Source organism: Tachypleus tridentatus, chromosome 1, assembly GCF_004210375.1.
Source record: "Tachypleus tridentatus isolate NWPU-2018 chromosome 1, ASM421037v1, whole genome shotgun sequence".
Lineage (NCBI taxonomy): Eukaryota > Metazoa > Arthropoda > Merostomata > Xiphosura > Limulidae > Tachypleus > Tachypleus tridentatus.
The window spans coordinates 160,953,883-160,972,871 of NC_134825.1; the positions used below are offsets into that span (position 1 = coordinate 160,953,883).

The 18,989-nt window shown below is 29.9% G+C and overlaps 2 protein-coding genes across 6 annotated transcripts in view; one reads left to right on the forward strand and one right to left on the reverse strand.

Moving 5' to 3' along the window:
• LOC143229146 (serine/arginine-rich splicing factor 4-like) overlaps positions 1-16,312 on the forward strand; it is a 30,365-nt gene extending 14,053 nt beyond the window's left edge. For 2 of the 5 annotated variants that reach the window (XM_076461032.1, XM_076461038.1), the window contains exons 5-8: positions 816-903; positions 9,571-9,644; positions 10,057-10,170; positions 12,293-16,312. In XM_076461032.1, coding sequence (XP_076317147.1) covers positions 816-903; positions 9,571-9,644; positions 10,057-10,170; positions 12,293-12,554 — 538 coding nt within the window. In that variant the 3' untranslated portion in view covers positions 12,555-16,312. The remainder of the gene's footprint in view (positions 1-815; positions 904-9,570; positions 9,645-10,056; positions 10,171-12,292) is intronic. The other 3 variants (XM_076461067.1, XM_076461057.1, XM_076461048.1) reach the window with 2 other exon arrangements.
• Positions 16,283-18,989, reverse strand: part of LOC143229139 (fasciculation and elongation protein zeta-2-like) — a 28,378-nt gene continuing 25,671 nt past the window's right edge. The window contains exon 8 of the mRNA XM_076461023.1: positions 16,283-18,240. Coding sequence (XP_076317138.1) covers positions 18,224-18,240 — 17 coding nt within the window. The 3' untranslated portion in view covers positions 16,283-18,223. The remainder of the gene's footprint in view (positions 18,241-18,989) is intronic.

Sequence of the window (18,989 nt, forward strand, 5' to 3'; positions counted from 1 at the left end):
CTTTTAGATTTTCAATTTTTTGATGTATGCTGGGAAATAATTTAGACTGGTATTAAGCAGAATTTTCAGGTTTACTGAGAATTTATAAAAAAAAAAACATTGTAAGCTTAGGTTTATTTTGCTCACCAGTTTAAGTAGAAACAGTGGTAAAAAGAGCTATCCAGTAATGTTGTATAAGTGAACATGACTGTGTAGCTGTTTTGTTACATTACGGGTACCTAGTTTTATTTAAGTATGACACTTTTGTTTATATTTTGTGTCAGTCTTGATAATATAGTGAAATTTGTTAGCACTGCTATCCTGGAAAAATGAAATGTTTCATTGAACATTTGTATCACTATTGGATCTTCACATAGGATGCTAGTGAAAACAAGAAAAACAGAATTTTTGGTAATATATATGTAAAAACAACTTGTTTGGGTTGAGAAAATATTTTATGTAGAATTTTTGATAACCTCACTCTGAAATGAATGGTATACTATTTATAAATGGCAAAATAAATTATTAATTAATATAAATATTTTTGTTTTTAATTTTTATTGGAGATGTGATCTTTATTTTATTCAAAATATTCTTAAATTTAAATTAATATGCAAGTCTTTTCTAATGTTAATTTTGTTTTCTTATACTAAGTGTATTTTGCAATACTTGTCTATTTATAGACAAGAAACATAAGTAAATTCATTTAATTAAAATTTCACATGCCTGATATGGTGGCATGTTTTTCAAACATCTCATTTCCTGTACTTTTCTTTGCTGCTACATGATTGTTCTTTGTGTGTATAATTGTTTCTCTTTTCTTTTTACTCAATCAGTCATGGTTTCACTCCCAGGTATGGCCCACCTACTAGAACAGAGTATCGTGTTATTGTTGAAAACCTCAGTAGCCGTGTTAGTTGGCAGGTAAGCTTCCATCATCCCAGGTGCTGTAGGAGTTTAGTAAAAAAAAAAAGAAAAAATGAGAGAGCTTAAGTGTGAAACTGTCACCCATTCAAGGTTTTTTAAACTTCTTGGTTTTGGAGCTTATTAAATTAACGAAATTGGTTACGTCTTTGAACAGCATTATCAGTTCAATTTTAAAACTTTGTGGTGCTTTAGTAAAAATATGCAAGTCAGACTTTCATAATAGTTTGAAAAAAAGGCATTTTATAAGTCTGAAAAAAATAACTTCCTGTGCAAATTTCGGTAAACAAAAGTTTAGACATTCATGCTTTTGATACTTTAAAGTAAGGTACAGTGTGATGGCAATTTTTTTCACTGTCAATTGTTTTTAAGTGGGAAATCTCAATTCATATTTCTACCAAATCTGCTATGCTAGGGAGCAAACACACAAGAATTAACATTTTTATTGATACTGTCACTGGTGTTAAACTGGTCAGATCTGACATTAATTTAAAAAGATTAACTTATGAAAGTCTCAAACTTCAAAGATATAACTGTAGGACATTTTGAAATAAAATTAGTTTTTCTCGATTAATTTATAATGCAATAAAAACTTTGGCCCGATAACCTTTACTCTGAAAGCTAGTTTTCATACATAAACTATAGAAGGCCTAGAAATGACATGTTAGGCCACTTTGTTGAAAGAAGCAGTGTATTAAAACATCAAAATAAATATAAGTTTTTGTATTTTTTTTATTCTATTTTACAAATAACTAATTTGTATGTGTTGTTCCCAAAGATCACTGTCATGGTCTTTTCTGTCAAAACAAATATTAAGATACAATCAAACTAAATTTCCAGCTGTAATTTATGTTGCACATAGTTAAGGGGATGCAACAGAATCATTGTTATTTGCCTGTAAAAAACATGAACTAAGCTGGAAGGAATAGAATAACAGTTCACTCATCACACCTGTTATCTTTACCAGCTTTATATCTTGTAATACCAGTAAACATTTCAAAGCAAACAACGAGATATGTAGATGTTACAATTTTTGTCCACTTCACAGCTTCAGTAAACCCTTCCTCATGAATTTGGCCATATTTCTGAAATGTTAACTATATGTTTGAATCTTGTGTTATTTTGGAGATCTTTACAAATATATAATTAAAGGTATAAATGCTGAAATAACCTAAATATGTTTTGGCACTTTCCATCTTGAGTAATTGCTGAAAACGTTGATTCTTAATAATTGCCATTGAAACATATTCCTGACTACTATGGACTTTAGAATGTTTTTATGGTACGTGTGTGTTTTTTACTTAGTTTTGTTGATACATAGTGTTATTATGGTAGGATGCATTTGAATAATGTAGTTTGAAATACAAAGTTTCTGGACCTGGCTCAGAACAAAGCTTTTCATTAAATGTATGGCTTATGAGCGACCTATGCTCTGATGCTTCAGTTTTCACTTGTTTTGGTTTCTCTCTCTTTTCCATTTTGTTTTATTTGTTAAGCAGGAAAGTTTTACTTGTTACTTTCATTGTTGAATAAATATAAAATAACATTTGTTGTTTTTTTAAGTAAGGACATTTTATTTGTTGTTTACAGTTTACAAACATACCTAGACTAGTTGTGCTGCACCCTGTTTCAGACCATGTTTACAATATACAAGTTTGAGAGATTTTATATTCATTATATATTCTGTTTGTGTTGGCATGTCTTTACATCTAGTAGTTATATTAACAAAAAGTCTACAAATCTTGGTTATTTACGTATGTGTACAAATATTTCCATGTTTGTACTAAAACTAGTTTTACAAAGTAGAAGTATATCTTAGTGACCAGAGAAAATTGGATTCACAAAGATCTCAAACATTAGAAACTTGTGTTTACTTTTATAAAACAACTGCCAAATCTGAAATTCTGTAAAAAAAAAAGTTTTTATTGCAGAATTATAACCTTTTGTATTTGCTGTAATTAGCAACTATGTCTAGTTGTCTGAAATCTCTGCGTAACCCCTGTTTTATGACAGTGTGAAAGTGAATGTCATTTTTATTTTTTTGCATGTTTTATATGCTCACATGCTATTAATATTACTTTTAGATATTGAAACGCATTCCACAGTTTTGCAAAAAAAAATTTTGACATGTAGCACCTAAATTCCTAGAGTAATTCATCAGAGAGCTGGAGAATTATAATAATTGCCCCAGTTTACTGTATTATCAGAGAGGGTGTAATGATTGTATGTGAAGATTGTTTGTCCAAGTCTAACATATTGCTTTTACAGTAAATGTTTTTCAAAGTTACTTTTAGGAGTGTAGTAATTACTTGTAAAGGTAATATCATGGATTGGTATATTTATCTATCAGTCTCATTACATTTAGTACTCACTAAACTTCAGCAAGCTTTCCACTATACATTTTTTAAATTTTAGGCAGTACCCGATAATTTATCTCGTACTGCACAGGGTTGTTAGGCAGATACTTGAATCATGACTCTGTATTTTGTATATCATTTTGAGAATTATTTCCAGGAAGACAGAGCATTGTCATTAAGGTTTAAAACCCTGTGAATGTCGGAAATCTATGTACACAGAATACATCGTTATTGATGTGTTATATAAGCTTAATAACATGACCAGTACTATGCAACACGTTGTTATATGGTTGATTCTGTAGTGTTGTACTGCTAAATAGGCCCATATATCCTCAACAGTATCATCAGTGGATGTTTTTTCATTTTTGTTTGTTAACAAATCTGTTTTTGGTACACTTCTACAGGATGTTCGGAAAGTCACTGTGCAGTTTTGTCCATTAATAAATATATAAGTGCACAGTGACTTTCTGAACACCCTGTATAAATGATCTTAGCACTCAAAAAGAAAAAGAAACGATTTTAACTCTTAGCTTGTTGGGAAGGAGGATCTTATTTTCTAAAAGCTGTTATATCTTGGCTTTTCGTCTGTTGTTTCTGTTCAATTCCATATTTTACTTCAAGATGTCTTTTTCTGGCATTGTACAAGAATGTATTCTCCTTAAACTAAAAAAGTGCTGTCTCTTTCAGCGTTGGAGATGGATCAGGTGGCTCCAGTTGAGTTTCTTTTGGTTAAATAAGTCTATGGACTTGCAACACTAAAATCAGGGGGTTGATTCCCCTCGGTGGGCTCAGCAGATAGCCCAGTGTGGCTTTGCCACATGAAAACACAAACTTCTGACTTAGATGATCATCTCACAGAATGTAATTAGCTGTCCTGGCTTATGTGAATTGAGTTTAATTGTAAAATTTTAGTGTTGGTGTTTTAAACTTCAGGATTATATAGCGTCTTTTTCTTAAGAAGTTGTCACCATGTGGGTGGTGTATAAATTAACCCTTTTTGTTTTCAGTTTAGATAGCACGTTGAGAAAAATGTTTTCTAAACTCTACATTGAGCTAGAAGAAAGCTGTCTTCAGGATTATGTAGCGTCTTTTTGTGAAGAAGTCGTCACCATGTGGGTGTATAAATTAACCCTTTTTATTTTCAGGTACTGGTTTAGATAGCACATTGAGAAAAATGTTATCTAAACTCTACATTGAGCTAGAAGAAAGCTTTCTACAGAATTTTAGTTTTGAGTATAAAAAATGTGGACAACAATCAATATGCATATAAGTAGAAAGCTGTAGTAAAGTTCTTATTAAAGATAAAATTGTTTTATTTTCAGAATATTTATTGTATCAGGAAATGGAATAAGAGAAGAAATTGCAGTGCTATAAATTGTATGCTACTGATAGTTTATAGGATATAGTAACTGACGTGCATATATGAAACATTAAATAAAATCAAATCTCATAAATAAGAAAAAATTGGAGTGAATAGTGTAGCATTATTGTAACTAACATTGCTTTCAAAACGTATGTTGTACTAAAATAATGTTTTAAATTACACATTACTGACAGTGTACAGATATAAGTAAGTAAATGTACACACAAAGGTTTTATTTTATTTTATATATAAGATAATATATTAGAATGCTAAGTTGCATTAGCTGTGTGAAACTCTCAAGTAATAATTTTACCCTCTCTGAAAACAGCACCTTTGTCTTAACATGGAAATGGTGCTCGAGAAGTATGTTGGTAAAATAAATAACTGTTAATTACTGAGTTGTTTGGAAAGCAGTCACATCTACCAGTTTCTATAAATGTGTACAAAACCTAAGTTTTTGTATGTGAGAATAATAACATTCTCTCAGCATGTACACCAAGTTGCATGTCTGTGGACCCACTTTAGAAGTTCAACATGCAAACAAACACCAGTAGAATGTTTGTTACTTTTCAATAACCTGGCTCTACTTTTTGCAGTGTTAGTATAATGTCACAGCTTATAACCAAAGCACTGTAAACTCTGCTGTTGGTAATAAGTGTACATACAGATGTTTTTCATTCTTCTAACTGCTTTGCATATCCAAAAATAACTTCCATTGTGTTACTAATTTTACACTAACTCTTTCATATCTTTTAACACCAGTATCTCTAGAGATCCTTAATAGATGATCTAGTATGATAAAGTTTGGTATGAAGATGTCTTTATTCTTGTAACTCAGCTTGAGATGACAGAAACCAAATTAATGAAACAAAGGTTGTGTATCGTGTTTACAGATAGTTACAGGAAAAGTACACACACAAGTAAACTTAAGTATAAATGTTTTCACTGTTGTTTTCCAAATTTTGTAGATCTGTAACACACAGTAATACTACTGCAACTACACTAGTCTCCTGGAACTTACCTGTGACTTTTGTGTACCTATTATAAATCCATAAACATTCATTCAGACAAGAAGTGTCAGTCTTGCAGTTGCTTTGGTTGTTTTTATGGCTAATTTACTGCTTAACTTTATAAGATGAAATATAAGAGAATAGTTATGCAAAACTATTAAGAAAGGTAACACAATTTGACAAAAAAAATTATGACTGATTTATTTCTAAGTTCCAGCATTATATCACTGTCACTGATTTGTGTACAGATACAAGAATTGTGCATGTCACTACTTTAACAGAATTTCTATATTTGTGGCCACAAATCGTGAATGTATTATGTTGGAACATTTTGAAAATACTTTAAAAAACAGTTAAGGGGGGGAGTACTATTTTGTGATGTAAAAAAATTACAACAGGTTTCGTAAGTTTATAGAAATAACGCTATATGAAATGGTATGAAGTTAACCATAGCAACAATTGTATTGTTCTTCATTTTTTAGTTAAGCACTTTTATGATATTCAAAACTACTCTGCAGTTAACATTAAACATTTTCATCTTAAGGTTTTGTTTGTATTCAGTTTCTGGAATTTTTCAAAAATAGTTATTAAATTAATACATGTACTAGAACCACAGGTATTGGTAACCGTGTTGATTATGATCCTCACTGTTTCTCACCTTATCAAATATCAATTTATATACATCCACCTTTCAGGAACAGTGAGTTTGAAAATCTCTGTTTTCTTATCTCATAAGTGGTTTGACATCAAATGTCAAATAAAAAAAGTATGAACTAAGAAATTGTTAATTGCTTATGGTTATCTAGTTATGAAGTTTTTCCACTAGTTTATTTACTCAGATTGTTTTGTTTTTTTAACAAAGCTTAAACATTATGTATTGGATATTCAGGATTTTATTTCTTGAAAAAGGACTTATCCATTATTCATCATTAAATAGGGTTTATTTTTTAAGTGTGTATTGGTGAAAATACTTGTATGAATTATGATTTATAGCTTGAGTTACCTCAAACTGTGCAGTTGTGTGTATTAGTAATTATGCTTCTGGTTCAATATATTTGTAAATTATAGCCAGTATTTTGTGCTTCTCAAGCCTAAAGCTTGAAGCCCAATGTGTGATTGAGAATTGTACAAGTGTCATAGAGGTACTTGAAAACTGAGATCATAAAACAGTGGATATGTCACAGATAAATTGTTTATTTGTGGCAGTGGTATAATTCATGACAGTCATCTGACCTGAAGCTTTCTGTGAAATTTAAATAGTGCTACATCAGTCTATGCTACTGTTATATATGTGTATATCCGTATATCCTAGGTTAAGGTGTATTTAAATGTGCATATAGTTTTATCACAATTAAGTTTTTTTATCTATCTGCCAGAACTTGTGAAAGTATGGGCATATTTTTCTCAGGATGCTTGTGTTGACATTTCATTTTTTGACTCATTCCACTTTGAGAGTTGTCAGGCTTGGAACAAATAAATAGTTAACATTTTCTCTAATCAAAGTTTTAATATTTACAAGTCTTACAAGGAACTTCATTAAAATAAGATGGCTCGTTTTCATCCTTGTCTAGACCACAAGTTTGTGAATTTATCAATACTGGAATTGGTTGTTAACCAGTTAATTTTCTGCCAGTAATTGAGCAGGTAATATTTTTTGTATGCTGCTTTGTTTGTTGATAATCTAGATAAATTTTATTTAATATTTTAAATTTTGTAACAGGTTTTTGAATTGCTGCTTTAGTGTGTACATGAACTACGTTTTGATTGTATTTGAAATACTGTTCTTTGAAACCTGGTACGTGTTGAATGGTTCAGAACTTGTACATATAAAGTTTTTTAAAACACTGGGCTGAGGAAAGGTGTGTCCATACTTTTTACCTCTTGTTTTTAAATTTAAAATTGCATACATGATTCTCATGTGTGAGCACTCGTGTACAGTGTATCTAGATTATTGACTCTGTGTTTTTGTCAATTTGAAAAATAGCACATTCATGATAAAGTAGAACTTTTGAAAGTGAAATTAGTCTAATACTCACTATTCATAGAGATTATGCAAAACAGTAATCAGAAATTTAAAAAGCCTAGAAATTATTGTTTTCCTAATCCTTTTATCTGATTTTAGTGATGGAAGAATTTAATTTTATCAGTACCTTAATGTCAAATAAATTCTAATTACCTAGCACATCCATCATGAATTCAGATGACAGAAAAACATGTTGATAAAAACTTATGAATTTACCAAATTAAAAACATAACTTTCACGGTCAAGAATAAATAATGTTTCTGTACGTAATGTAAAACATTTTGGCTTAATTTTTAAAGATGGCAGATTATTTGTTTTAGGTAAACAAAACTGTGTTTTTCCCATGAGTAACTGGAATCTATTCATGACTCTTATGGTACATATTATTAAACTACAAGATTTTATGCTGCTGATTGCATTTTTCTCGTGTGTCATGAGTGGTCTCAAATATTGGCTGTGCATGTTTTTCAGGATTGTTCATTTTATACAGATTGCTGACAAGTTCCCCACACAATGGGTTTAAGCAACTCTATACATAGGAGTAGTGTGTTTTAATAATTACTGATACCTGTACTAGATGAAAACATATCTAGTTCTTCAAATCAGATTTTAACATCTGGAGGACTGTTTTATTATCATCGAGATAAGTCTGACCTTAGCTTTGGGAAGTTGTGTGTTTTTTACTGACAATGCACAAATTAATCTACAAATATGTAAAATAATAGTTGCAACTGGGGTCTTGGACAAGATGGTTAATTGGTATTTGCTTATTAAAAGAACTACCTTGTTAGGACATCCCCTTTCTGTGTTTTGTGTGGTGTGATTGTAGTAGATATATTAATAATTAATGTTTGATAATGATTTTTAGAGTTAATTATGTAATTTTATATCAGTACTTTTTCAGGTTTTCTGTTTTTATATGCTTTGTTTAGCTTCGTGGATGTAAAAATTATTTTAAGAGCTAATGTTTTAAACTTACTAGAATAGTCTAATAAATTTTATGAAAAAAATCGGTACCCACTGTGATGACATCAGAATATAAATGTTTTATACATGGTGAATAAAGTATTTTTAATGTTTCTGAAGTTGAAGAAATCAGTAATTTTGTTCATTTGATTGACAAGAAATTAATACTTTTAGTTTCCTTAACATTTCGTATATTGTACATAATAAATTCCAGTAATAGTAGCCACTAAGTTGATAGATTTGATTGAACAGAGAATAAGTTAAACTAATCCTTGTGGTTTCCTGAACCTTTCAAATGATGTACGTAATAATTAACAATGTGGCTTGCAGCTGTCTGGATCTCCCTAGATGTATGTGAGGGTCAATGAGCATTTGTTGTCTAAGCTGGTGTAGCCGCCCGCCGAAGGGTCATGTAAGTGGGTGAGAACACCTTCCTAAAGCTTGAGGTCTGGTTCCATAATCTAAGAAGCCTGGCGTGTGTGCTTCCGGGAGGTCTGTCACTGATGGTTGTGACAGACTCCACCAAAGGGTCCATTTGATAAAGCCAGGCTCCCTGCTTGAATGCACTGTGGTAGTCGATCAGTCAGCCTGTCTGGCCTGTACACTGGTGTGCTAGCCTCTTTTTCCTAGGGATCATTTTCTGACTAGCAAGGTAACTTTCTGTCCCTTGTTTTAAGAAGCTAACTCAAGGTAGTTGCCTTTGTCTTTATTTGTAAACTGAAAAATTGGCATCTTTATTAAGACAATAGGCAATAAATTTTAAATTTTATATTGTGAATTATGCATTTTTTTAACTTAAATTAATGCAAAAGTGTGTTCAGACTAAGAATTCCCATATTTTTTTTAAAGTTGATGTTTATATATAAAAATTATGGGGTTTTTTCCATGTAGAATTAGTTATTTTTCATCAGTTGAACATGTTTTTTAACAATTTAATGTTCACTAAAGGATCTCAAGGATTACATGAGACAAGCAGGAGAGGTTACTTATGCTGATGCTCACAAACAAAGGAGAAATGAAGGGTGATTATAGAACATTTAAATTTGTTTAACATTCAAAGTCAGTGTAATGACATTAGCAACTTAAGTAGTTACGGATCAAATGTAATGTATCAGTACACAGAAAGTTAAATTCTTACATTTTATAAATATTTTCTTTAACAATGCAATTTGCTTGTTCCTTTTTAAAAGATTTGGACCCCAGTTTTCAACATAAAGCAATAATCACTTAGCAGAAGCTTTAAGGAAATTTTTGTGTGTTTTTAATAACTTTCAGGAAGAATAAGCTTTTAACATTCCAATTTAATGTTGCAATTAACTCTTTCATTAAATATGTAACAAACTTGCTTTTAATCAACAATAGAAACAAATGTATCAAATATTGGCTGGTTTTGAGAATTATTTCAAACCTGTATTAAATATTTTTGTTTTTCAGTGTTGTGGAGTTTGCAACATATTCTGACATGAAAAATGCATTAGACAAGCTGGATAACACTGAATTAAATGGCAGAAAAGTCAGATTGTCTGAAGATAGGTCAAGGAAACGAAGGTGAACTGATGTTTATGTATATTTGTTGTTAATTTTATGTATATAAAGTGGTGTTTTTTAAGAGTTTAGCAAAATTTAGGTTAAAGTTTACATTGTGCATTTTTAATTTAGTCATCACAAAGTTAATATGTGAGAATGCATTTCACTTAAATTTTGCACTGCTATAACATTTTCAGTTTGAGAAGTAATATTGTAGTCTCGGTTTCTGAACTTGGCATTGTTGGGTTTCAAAACACTGGTGTGAAAATATGTCAAGTGAGGTGTTTTTTGAAGGATAACGTTAATGTATTTGACAGGATATAAACTACCACTTTTCTCCAACATGGCCTTTTGTAAAAAAGATCCCAAATTAACTATCCTTTATAAGTTTTCATTTTTGTGTAATTATCTGTATTAGTTCCTTATTTTGTTTATTCTTCCATACAGTGAAGTGTTACCTTGGTTTCATTCATTTAGCAGTAGATGTTGTTCTTGTAAAACGGTACTAGTAATATCCTGAAAAGTCCTGCTTTTAACCTTATCACAACAGGCAACCTTTACTGCAAGTCATGAGGTTTCTGAGTATTGATCTAAATTTTGTTTATAATTATATGAACTAAATAGCATACAGTCTTAAACAATAGTCCATATTTAAATAGTATAAAAGTTTATGAGGCAATAGTTTAAATTTAGAATTTCCCCTTGAGTGTGACACATGACACATTTTTTTTGGGCATCTCTTTTCTATCCTCCTTCCTGGGAATGATTATGAAATTTAATGTAAATTACTTAAAATTGTAATTGTCCAGACAAACCATAAATTTTATAGCCTTTAATTTTGTTTGATTAAAGGGCCATCAGATAGAAAATTAGACCCACCTGTTATATTCTGGAGCAGGAATTGTTAATAGTTCTCTTACATTTAATTGTATATTGCCAATAACCAATAGAAATCCAAAGTTTTCAACCATTTCCAAATGAAAAATTCTGAGGGAAAAAATAATGACTAGCTTGGATGATTTTGTAATTGTTGTTGTTGCTGCATAGTTAGAATAATAACATGCAAAAATTTCTTACAAATACTACAATTCTTCTGGCTTTCTATGCTTTTCTTGTGCATTATTTAATTAAATAAAAATTAATTAGTGCATTACTACCATTATTATTAAAAAGTAGGGTTAAGTGTCGTTGACAGTCACCAGCATGAAAAAGGATTTGGGTAAATACTTTTTTTTTAAAGCTTTATTTATTTATTATTATAAAAGTAAAATATAAAAATAGGGATATCTGTGTCAGATAAGGTTAGATTAAGTAAATTATAATGATGAAAATATTTTGCAAGGCTTGCACACATGAACAACTCGTGGGTAACATAATTTGATAGTGTAACTAACACATGACCTGCATGTTCCCAAAATGATTTACAACTTATAATAATATATAAGTTGTAGTTATACATGATCCAAAGGGCAGTGAACTTATAATTAACTTCAAGTAGATGTATGCTGTTAACAATTTTAAAGCTATCTTAGTTTAAAGTTATTTTAGAAACGGAAAAAAGGGGTAATTTAGATTTTCTGGTTATGAGGTCGGTCAGATTGACCAATGTTGTATACAGTTAGGGTTTAGAAAAATGTTTTACTGAAAAGATTTGAAATTAGTTTTTAAAGATAACACAAATCAAATCTGAATTTTTTAGATGAAGAAAAATATTTTTGATCTTAACATAATCAATTAACACTATTCAGAACAACTATTCAATACATTTAAAGAGAAATCTTCCTTGTAGTGTATTTAAAATACTTCACAAAAATTAATTTTATATATGAAGGACTTAAAATGTTTACTGAAAGACTGCCAGATTTTGTGGATATATGTGGTGTATTAAAAATAAGTTGTATGTATAAGAGCACAGAGAGGTCACATGGTCAGTGATGTTTACAGAGCCCTGTTGAGAATTGATTTTAAATAGTTCATTTTCTGATTTCTTCACCATACTAAGGTTCTTTGTAATCATAGTGATAAATATAGTCAGTATGTAATTTTATCTGTGGGGCAGGAAAACAAGTTTCATCATAGAATATTTACAGGTATATAAAATGTGTTATGTTTCTGAAATAACTCAAAATACGTGAATTTCTAGGTCTAGGACAAAGTCTCACTCAAGAAGTCGCAGTAGATCTCCAACAAAAAGCCATAGCCGTAGTAGATCTCGCTCCAGGTCTCGGTCAAAGTCTGCATCAAGAAGTTCTAGAAACACCCACAGTAGATCCCAGAGTAAGTCTGTCAGTCCAGAGAGAAAAGAGAAAGCTTCAAAGAGTAAGTCCAGGTCAAAATCTCCCACACAGTCACCAAAAGGTGGCTCACCTCCACCAGAAGAAAATGATAGGGAGGATAGAGACTAAAACCCATGTTGTACATGTGTATTAAATTGAATTACATCTACAGTCTTTTTGTTTTCTTGCACATGTTCATATTCATGGACCCAAGAGAGTATTAAGATAACCTGTTCTTTTGAGAACTTTATAGTGCTATCAGCAGGAACTGTATTTTGTATCTTGTGCCTTTTTAATTTTGATTCAGTTACAACAGTTTCCATTTTTTTAATGTGAAAAATTTAGTTGTAAAAGGTTTTATTTTTTTTCTTGTAAATCTGAAAGTAAATGTCTGTGAAGATTGCTTTCCTCTGAAACAGGCATGTTGGAGCATATAAATGTAATACTGTGTAAGATAATAGTAAGTTTTTAGTATTTGGTATGCTGTAGTTTTTATTAAAATCTAAAATGCAAGTGATTTTTTGTCAGTTTATAGTAGTACAAAGATTTTGATCAGGACTGTATTTTAACTTTTTCAGAGGTACTAAATAGTATTGTAAACATTTGATAACACTAGCTGAGATGTAATTTATCTTTCATCTTGATTGTATCATCTAAAAATCTAATTGGACTACACAACACCTTGATTAAGGTAACAGTGAAGGTTTCAGTGGATATACACAATCCATCTTTGTCATTTCTACTTTTCTTGAAGTTCAGTTTTTTAATGTAATAACAAATAGGACGAGAATGTTGAGTAGCATTACAAAGAAAGATGTCTGAAAGTCATACTGAAAATGTTTGTGTTTATTTAGTGGGGAGGATTGATAGTTCTATGTAAACAAATGTTCCCCTTGTTTTTGCAATAAATGTTACATGTTTAGATTTCTGTTGTTTCTACTTCTGATAATATTAAAGTTGTTAAACAAAAACTGTACAATAGGCCATAGGTTTTGATACCTTCATTCATAAGAAGTTATAATAATATTGAAAATTTTAAAGGTCTTGAGACTCGTGGGGTAAAAATTTATGATTGACTTTCATTTAATTGTCAGATGAAGCCTAAATTAGAACTACAGAGTTGTAGACAAGTGTGGATAGATCTGTTTACATTGTTGGGAGGCTATTTTGAAATGGTATATTTCTGTCTCCATAAATATACATACCCATTTTTATTGTAATATTATAATTCACCGATTCCAAAGAATGATAAAGATTTGATTAGGAAACTGAGATAAAACAATTGTCTTAAAAGGTGTAATTTGCTAAGCTTCAGGTGAAGATTTAAAACCTTAAATACTCATGAACATTCTATATCATATAAGGCCATTCTCTCTCTGTTAAGTGTTATTTCAGTAGCATTAACTCTTAGTTGTTTACAAGCAAAGTCATTCAAAAGTTTTTACTAATCTAATAATGTGCTATCTTTAATTTAAGCCTTAATATCGATGAAATTTATGAATGAGGTAATATGATTGAGACAATTAACTAGTAGCTGTAATATATTCATAACATTACTGATATCTAATGATAAATGGTTCATAAAAATACAAACTGTTTATTGGTTTTAAACATTAAGAAAAAGTTACAAGCTTTTTTTTTCATAATGGACATAGTGTGTAGGTGTATATAACTACATGCCTATTGAATGGTACCACAAACAAAAATACAAACATTTTGGGTATTCTAGGTCCAGGAATTGTGAAAAATAATTATGGTATGTAGAAAACTGTTTCTTTATAACCGAACTGTTTTATATGAAAGTACCCACCCACACAACAAGAACTTTTACTAGGACTGTATGTGAGGGTTTGATTATCTTTAAACATGGTACTAAGAATTGGTGTTTTTAACTTTTTCTATAAAAGATAGCACATTAACATAAACTGTAAAGTTTTTATATAAGTAAAATAATTGATACAGTAATTTGAATTTAACACATTTACCATGTATTACTTACCAGAAGGAAAAATTTAGAAATGTTTTAATGTATGGTATGAATACTGATTAGAAATTACCACTAATTACTGCTGAGATTTCTTATGTATTTTACATAGAAAGTGAAGATTATCACTGGGGAGGGGGTCAGTTTCTTTCTCCGTGAAATGCCAGATAATGAACCACAAATAGTGAGCTGACAGTAAAATCTATCATTAGTTATAATGAAAAACAATTTTAGGTTACTCCACAAACATTTCAATACAATCCTCTACTTTTATTATTAGCAAGTAGTTATTTTTACAGGCAAAGCTGTATTTAAAGCAGAACATACCTAGTGATAGCTTACAGTGACAAGGTTTTAATACATCAAACTGACCAGTAGCACAAGTTTTAAGTACACAAGAAGAGTTTGTTCGTCATAGCCACTCCAAGAATTACAAAGTGAAATTCACTGGCAGTAATACTACAGTTTAAAAGCTTTTTTGTTCATTTTAAAAGGTATGCAAAAAGACTTCAATTTGTTAGATGATACGGTTCTCAAGTTTAATGCAGTTTGACTTTCCATATAATAAGTTATTTTTGAGCTTCGTTTAGAAATTTGTAGAACAGGTAAGAGGCTTAGGTAAATAAGAATTTATCGATTTTATTGTATGTTTTTCAAATAATTATTTGTGATATTTCATAAAATTAAAGGTTGGAGAAGACTGTTGGTTATTAACTCACCGTTACTCCATAACAAGACAAAGTTGATTGAGTTAAATGTTATCTTAATTCCACATTCATTTTGTCCATGTAATTATGCTGTTTATCAATTAAAATGTATAAAGATAAGTCATCACTATTGCTGTTACTAGCACTACCAAGAAAAATCTGACTTGACAATCTTATGGTAACTAATTATTGTTGGCAAAAGAGGAAAACAAGAACATTTTAAAGTTACATAAATTTTACACAAGAATAAATTTAACTTGTTCTGCAGTACTATTTAAGTAGCAAGTTTGTATTAACCAATTTTTGTGTAAGAATGAAGTATCTATGAAGTGTAAGATTGGCACTTCTAATACACAGTAGTACCAGTATCTGCATAAATTTTATTGGTAATGAAAACATTTAATGTATTGTTTTATTAACATTTGAATCTACAACAATTTTCTTATAATTTAACAAAAATAGAAGTGATCATTCTGAGGTTACTGGCTGTTGAAGTTAACACCAATATTCTCCAAATTCCATGGGAAGTTGTTCTTTTTTTCTACATTTGGTTGTTACAATAATAGTTTTAGCATAAACCTGATATTTTATTTAAACAGATTTCTAGGATTTATTTTGAAACTGCCTTTTGTGTATTTGAAGCCAGTACTACTTCTATAACAAATAAATTTCATGTAATATGGCTTACCGCACATCTTCAGTACTAAAAACGATCATTGAAAGTGTTATATTTCTGGTCATTTAATAATTGTTTACTGTCATAAAACGTTTTCTTGCTCTTAATCCAGAATATACTAACTTTTGCAATAAAAGGATAACCCTAATAATTACATCAAGTTACAACAGTTAAGTACTCTACAATTGGTATTGATTTGAGGGAAGAAATATTTTGATTACAAGATGGTAATACAATCATTATAATAAATAGAAATTTACAACTTGCATATCAGATACTAAATGTTAATGGTCATGTACATGGTTTGTGATAAAAGTGTAGTAGTTGTATGAAATTATTAAAGTGATAACCCTTTAGCAGAATTGATACTGCACATGTCTGATGTACACCACATCTCAAGTTCACATAAGAAAATGGATGTTGTGAAAACATTAACTCCCACAATAATGGGATTGCAGCAGATATAAACACAAATTATGTAATGATTCCCTTCAGCAATAAAATGACTTTTATTCTACAACCAGCAAGATTCCTTTAACTAAACATGGCTATTGTTCAAAGAAAGTATATTTCAACTAAATATTAAGTATTGGCCATTACAGGTGAAAATATATCTAAGAGAACTGTGCACTCCTAGAATACATCATAAACTTGTGTGATGTTTTAATCAATCAGATTTAGTATAATGATACTGTAATGAAAAACTGGTATTGAAACAACTTATTTTACAAGCTACACCACCTACATCTATATTTAATATATAAAAAAGTTGCTAACCTTTCTATATCACTTCAAAATCATATCTCAACCTCCCCCAACTTTTATCATAATTTTATGGTTTTCAGTACCCACAGAATAGCTACAAAAACCCTTAGTATGGCATTCGACAGTCAGTTGTATTATAGTGTGGCAATTTGCCTCGACTAACCATACTAAATCTTTGCATGGCATATTTACTTATCACTAATGAGCAACATATATATAATACAACTGAACCACTCACATGTTCAAAAGCTGCCTTTAACAAAAAGAGAAACAACATAGTCTATATTCCTATAGATTTGGTATCAACATTCAGAAAGTCTGGCATGAAAAATATAAAATTAAAACTTGGAAAAAAGGTCAAGTATCATTTAGTTGTGTGTTTTGATATTTGCCTTCTGAGAGCTCAAAGGGTAGATTTACCAAAACTTCTTAAAACAAGACATTACAGATATGTGAAACAAACTAACTAAAATGAAATAAATAGTACTGAAACTACCATCTACAAATGGTATATATATATACATATAGAACAAGTGAGATAAAAATCTCTTAATCAGAAAGCATACTTTCAACGTTCACAGATAAATACGAGTTCCTGAGAATCTGACATTATCTTAACAATACCTATAGTTTTCATTTATTAAAAATAATGTAAACTAATGCTTTATCTCAGCTATGGAAGAAAGCAAGTTGTTAAACCTCAAACAGTTGTAGTCATAGGGAGAAGTATTACCCACGTATGTTTTTAAACTTCTCAACTGAAAATGTGAAATCCAATACAAAGTCCTAATCATATCATATGCATGTAATTTCATCTTCATTTCATAATCTGGAGATAAAATTGTCACTCAAAGTCTGTGGAGACCATATATATTTCAGTCATTTAAGATGAATTTTTCAAATCTGATTCCATATATATATCAAATGTCATCTATAATTTTATCAGATTTAGAAACATTGAACTTACTCATTTTGGTAAACTTTGTTGGAAGAATTTTTACTGAAGAAATTACCTATAGTTATTTTCAAATGCAATTCCATATTGAATTGGCATATGTATTAAACTTACACTTGAAGGATTTGTTTTATAGTTTACAATTCATTAACAAGGCTTAAAATATCATTTATAAACTTTACAAAACAATGAAAAAACATTTAAAAGCTGTCTATCAAAGTACATAAATATAACAAAAACCAAAATATCACCAATATATTCCTTAAGGTAAGTGTAAAAATATTTTAACTGAAAAGCAGCAAAACTAGAATTTAGTATTAAAAGCAAAAGTATGTAATTTCATAAAAGGTATTAAAGGGTGTTATTTTTATGTACGAGGTTGTACAATTTACTGAATTTTAAATGTAGTATACAGATAAATCTTTTATATGATGTTACTTCAGTAAAGAACACATTTTTACCCATGACTACATAACTGTTCTATTTGTTGAATATAAATTAGTTTGTACAAGATAATTTACAAAATTGTATTTGTTAAAGAATGCTTTCATTATTAACTCATAACATGTTTGTTTTAAATTAAAGCTTTCTTTTGAAGTACAATGAACACAAGTAAATATAACTACAAAAAAAGTATGATGGCAACATAGAATTCTGAGGAAAACACAATACAACAGTCCATCTTTCTTTTGGAGTTCACCGAGACGATTCTCATGTCGGACACAAAACTGGAAAGTACAACAAAACATTTCATACCAGATTTTTGGTTTCTCTCAAGGTTTCTGCACTCAATATATACAAAGCAATGTTAATTTAGTTTGCATTTCTAATTTTAGTCAAACAAGTTGGCAACAAACATTCTCTGAAATTTAAAAGTCTTGAAACTGATCAGGGGGCCTAATTTAACAAAAAAGGGTAAAAAAAATTAGTCACCCCTTAAGTTAAAAGTGTTCTTCAATAAACCTTAATAACCAAGTAATAAAAATGGTTCATGTGGTTTACTATAACTTTGTCTTGCAGACATATAACTATCACCTCCAGTTAATCTGTAAAAAACTCTTAATAATGGATAATCTTACCATTAATAATAACCTCCAAGATTATAGTTACTTGTTAATTTATGATAATACAGTAGAATGTGTAAAAAACTTATAAACCAAAATGTTTACTTCACAGTCCTGCATCAATTAGTAAGCTGAATTGAAAAAACAAACATTGCTGTGAAAATGTGTTTCTGCTAATTCAATACTCCATTATAATATCAGGAAATCAAAATACGTTTTAATCTTACTATTTTTCACATAACATTATAAAAAAAATAGTTTTTTGTTGAGGATTAAAGTTTCCAACAGAGGACTTTCATACTTTCTCATTTACTGAATAGATTACCCATAAACACTTCCATAACAATGAGACTTGGATGTTTCATGTATATTTCTATTGCAATAGGAAAATGATCCGTTATTGAAATTCTAAT